At 35.3% G+C, this 3,593-nt stretch overlaps 1 protein-coding gene and 1 long non-coding RNA gene across 2 annotated transcripts; both read left to right on the plus strand.

Annotated features, from left to right (window-relative positions):
• Positions 1 to 1,111: 1,111 nt before the first annotated feature.
• Positions 1,112 to 2,102, plus strand: LOC137402161 (uncharacterized). The gene is made up of 3 exons (XR_010979479.1): positions 1,112 to 1,234; positions 1,498 to 1,557; positions 1,780 to 2,102. It is a non-coding gene; the product is annotated as an uncharacterized lncRNA (long non-coding RNA).
• A 504-nt stretch (positions 2,103 to 2,606) lies between these two features.
• LOC137402445 (octapeptide-repeat protein T2-like) lies at positions 2,607 to 3,387 on the plus strand. Its single transcript, XM_068088944.1, has 2 exons — positions 2,607 to 2,770; positions 3,096 to 3,387. The coding sequence occupies exons 1-2, from the start codon at positions 2,607 to 2,609 to the stop codon at positions 3,385 to 3,387; spliced, it is 456 nt and encodes a 151-aa protein (XP_067945045.1).
• Positions 3,388 to 3,593: the final 206 nt, after the last annotated feature.

The following is a 3,593-nucleotide window of genomic DNA, read 5'->3' on the forward strand; positions in this document are numbered from 1 at the left end:
CACACGTACCTCTGCTTGTGTGCAATTTTGAGAATTGAAATACGCCAGCAGCTTTTGATCGTTTAAAGTTGTTTTAGTCTGTAAGATTTATATATGACTTCCAAATCTTTATCATAGATATGCAAGATTTGCTTGCATGTATTAATGGAACTTTACTGAAATGTAATCATAACACTAATGACAGTGTATTTGAATAATCTAAGCGATTTCCTTTTTACACCTATGATCAACGGTATAACTTTACCAAACCTTATGAACTAAATAGATTTTTATTAAAATTAGTATATTATTGTCTCTCTGAATAATTTCTTTTAAAATGGTAATTTCCAAGCCATTTTTCAAGCCTCAAAATACATTTGCAATTATAAGAAATTACAGAAAAGATTAAAAATAAAGTTAAATAGTTTGAAGTGGGTCTTTACATTACATAATCTAGCATTGCCAAATGGTTAGTTGACTGCAGGAAAACAAGACAGAATTTACCATCAGAATTTTACAGAGCAAAGTTAAAAAAATAAAAAATGGGCCTGTAGCTTTAAGATTATTTTTAACTTTACTAATTACTTTTCAAACATTTAAAGCATAAAAAACCCTACTTAATCTTTTACAAAAGTCAAAAGGTATGCAAAACAGTGGACCATCATTTGGCATCCGATTGAAATTGACTGCTAGTTTTTATTGGTATAAGATCTCACAAATACTAATTTTTCCTCTCAAATCTATCAATATTATGTATTTAAAATATGTGTACAATGTAATTTCTATTTCACTAAATCAAAAACTCTCAAAGTAGCAAAGCGGTGCCCATTCTGAAGCACTAGACCCAAGCTCAAACATGCCTGTCTCGATCAACATTGGAATGCCCATTGGTATTGTTAGTAAGGAGTTGATCAAAAGTTTTTTAAAAATCTTACAGCATTTGAATTTTATAGAAGTAGTTTTTTCCAAACAATATCAAGTAAGGCAATTGAGCAATAACAAACATGGGGATTATTAATACTCAAGGAAGAGTTAAAACATTATTACAAAAAACTTTGTCAAAAGTTACTGATTAATCTACCAGTTTATTTTTATCTGAATTGAATTCTCTATAAATGAAACTTTTTTTTATTTTATAGTCTAGCAATAATGAGGAAATAAACAAGAAAATAAACAAGATGGTTGAAGAATGTATGAACGATTACATAGAGAGCCGAGCTCGTGACATTTGTGAGACAGTTAACACTACCGAGAGGTAAAAGCTAACTGTACAGCATAATTCTACCTTTCCAGGCTTATCAGTCTACATTAACATGAACGAACGATGACGAAGATGAAATAAATAATAATTTTTAATACTTTAGCTTATCCAACTCAAATGATAAAGCCATTTAAGCAGTTATGTATCAGTGTCCATAGTTAGAACTCCACTATGGACACCAGTACGAAGCAGTTTGTCAGTCTAATCATTTATTATATACTACCAATTAGGTAAAACAATATAAATTTTATTTAAAGGTTGATTTTGCTGCAGCACGACCTTGACCTACATGGATCAGAAATAAAAAAACTCACAAGGTCAGTATTTACCTTCAATTATGGGTGTGGTTTCTACATTCATGGCTCAACTTATTTATCTGTGCATGGTTTTTCAATAGTCATATTCACACACAGCTTCTGCCAACAACTTTCTTATCTTTTATAGCAGCAGTATCTTAACTTTGTGCTCTGATTACAACTATTGCAACTACTTCTTTTATTTGGTTCAATGTTGTTGAATGTATTTACTTATTTTTGTAGAGAACTAAACTTAACGCTGCAGGGTTTAGCAGCCAAATACGCAGCCTAAATTGACCACCAAACCACCAACAATTCTGAAGAGGCTGCTGCCAAGTTTCCCTTCAAAACTTTTGGCAACCTGTCTTGTGGTTAGTTGATCATTTAGCTTTGTATGCATTTGCATCTAGAGTCGAAATAATACTTTTACATTATAGCTGTAAAAATTTATGTTAGCGATAAACCATGATTTTTAGTTCTGTGTGTTGACTGGGAGGGGTTTATATTTCCATGAACTATTATGTGATATATTATATGTCATTTCGCTGCTTGACAGTTTATATTTTTCTACACCTATTTATGCAAAGTGAGTTTTGCTGAGATTTATATTTCTATAAAGGATGTTACTTCTATTAAACATTTAAATTTATTTTCGAGTTTTTTGGTGGTTGTCAAAAAGTGAATTTTATAGACACTAATGTTAGTATACTAAAAGAGTATGAATGTTATTATTTCTAGCTAGACATAACATATGACTAGCTTTCAACAAATAACTATAAAAAGATTAATCCTAAGATACATAATATTTCATCGCCTTGTCATTCTTCTCACTTGTTTTGGATTAAAATAGTGTGGCAGAAGCCAGCATATTGCCATCTCAAATGGACAGTCAGCCACAGTTTTAGTCAGCCAGAATGAGTAGTTAAGGCTCCGACTGGCCATCTGCTCTATTTGCCTGATTTTGCCAAAAGTGGGATGGCTCGACTCAGCCAAACTCATAGAGGAAAAGAGAAAGAGAAAAGGAACGAAAAAGGTGAACTGACCCCACCGGTCAGGAGAAAAATGAAAGAATGGAGAGACTAGTGGGACACCGCTGGTCCAATTGTCTCAAAAATCTCAAATGGTCTCATGAGAGGGGAGCGGGTAAAGAAAAATGGAAGGAAATTAGAGGAAAAGAGGGAAGAGAAAAAGGGGAAATAAAAGAGGGAGAGAAAAGGGAGCGAAGGGGAAGGGAGTGAAAGAGGGGAGTGAAAGGGTCGAGAGAAAGTTGAGAGTAAAAGGGGGGAGAGTGAAAGGGGAGAACAAGAGAGAAAAGGGGAGAAAAAAGGAGAGGAGAGAAAAGGGGAGAAAAAGAGGGGAGAGTAAGGGAGGAGATATAGGGGGATAGAAAAAGAGAGAAAAAAAGGAAGGCAGAGAGAAAAAGGGAGAATAAAAGGAGGGACAAAAGAGCGGGAGAGAAAAGCAAGAGAGTAAAACGACGAAAATACAGGAAAAGAAAAGCAAGGGAAAGAAAATGAGGAAAATAAGAGGGTAATGAAAAGAAAGAAAAGAAAATGAAGAGAGAGAAAAGGTAAAAAGAAAAAGGGGGAAAAGAAGAGAGGGTGGGAAAAGAGGGGAGAGAGAGGGGAGAGTGAGAAAGAGAGAGGAGGAACAAAGAAGGAGAAGAGAGAAGGAAAAAGAGTAAAGAAAGATAAGGGGGAGAGAAACGGGGCAGAAGAAACAAGGGGAGAAAGAAACGAGAAAGAGAGAGAGAGAAGTAGAGAGGGTGAGAAAGAGGAGAAAGAGCGGGCAAGAGCAAGAAGAGAAATGAAAGGGGGTCGAGAGAAAAGTGGGGGAGAGAAAGATGACTGAAAGAAAAGGGAGGATACAGAAAGGGGGTAAGAAAAGAGCGGAGAAAAAAAAGAGTAGAGAAAAGAGAAAGATAAGTGGGAAGAGAAATGGGCCGGGAGAGAGAAGAGGATGGGAAAGACTTTGGGGAGAGAAGAGAAGAGAGAAGGAGAAAGAGGCGAGAGAGTGGTGGAGAGCAAGGGGGAAATAAAGGTACAGTAGAGACAAGA

This window comes from Watersipora subatra, chromosome 8 (genome assembly GCF_963576615.1).
Source record: "Watersipora subatra chromosome 8, tzWatSuba1.1, whole genome shotgun sequence".
NCBI classification, from domain to species: Eukaryota; Metazoa; Bryozoa; class Gymnolaemata; order Cheilostomatida; family Watersiporidae; genus Watersipora; species Watersipora subatra.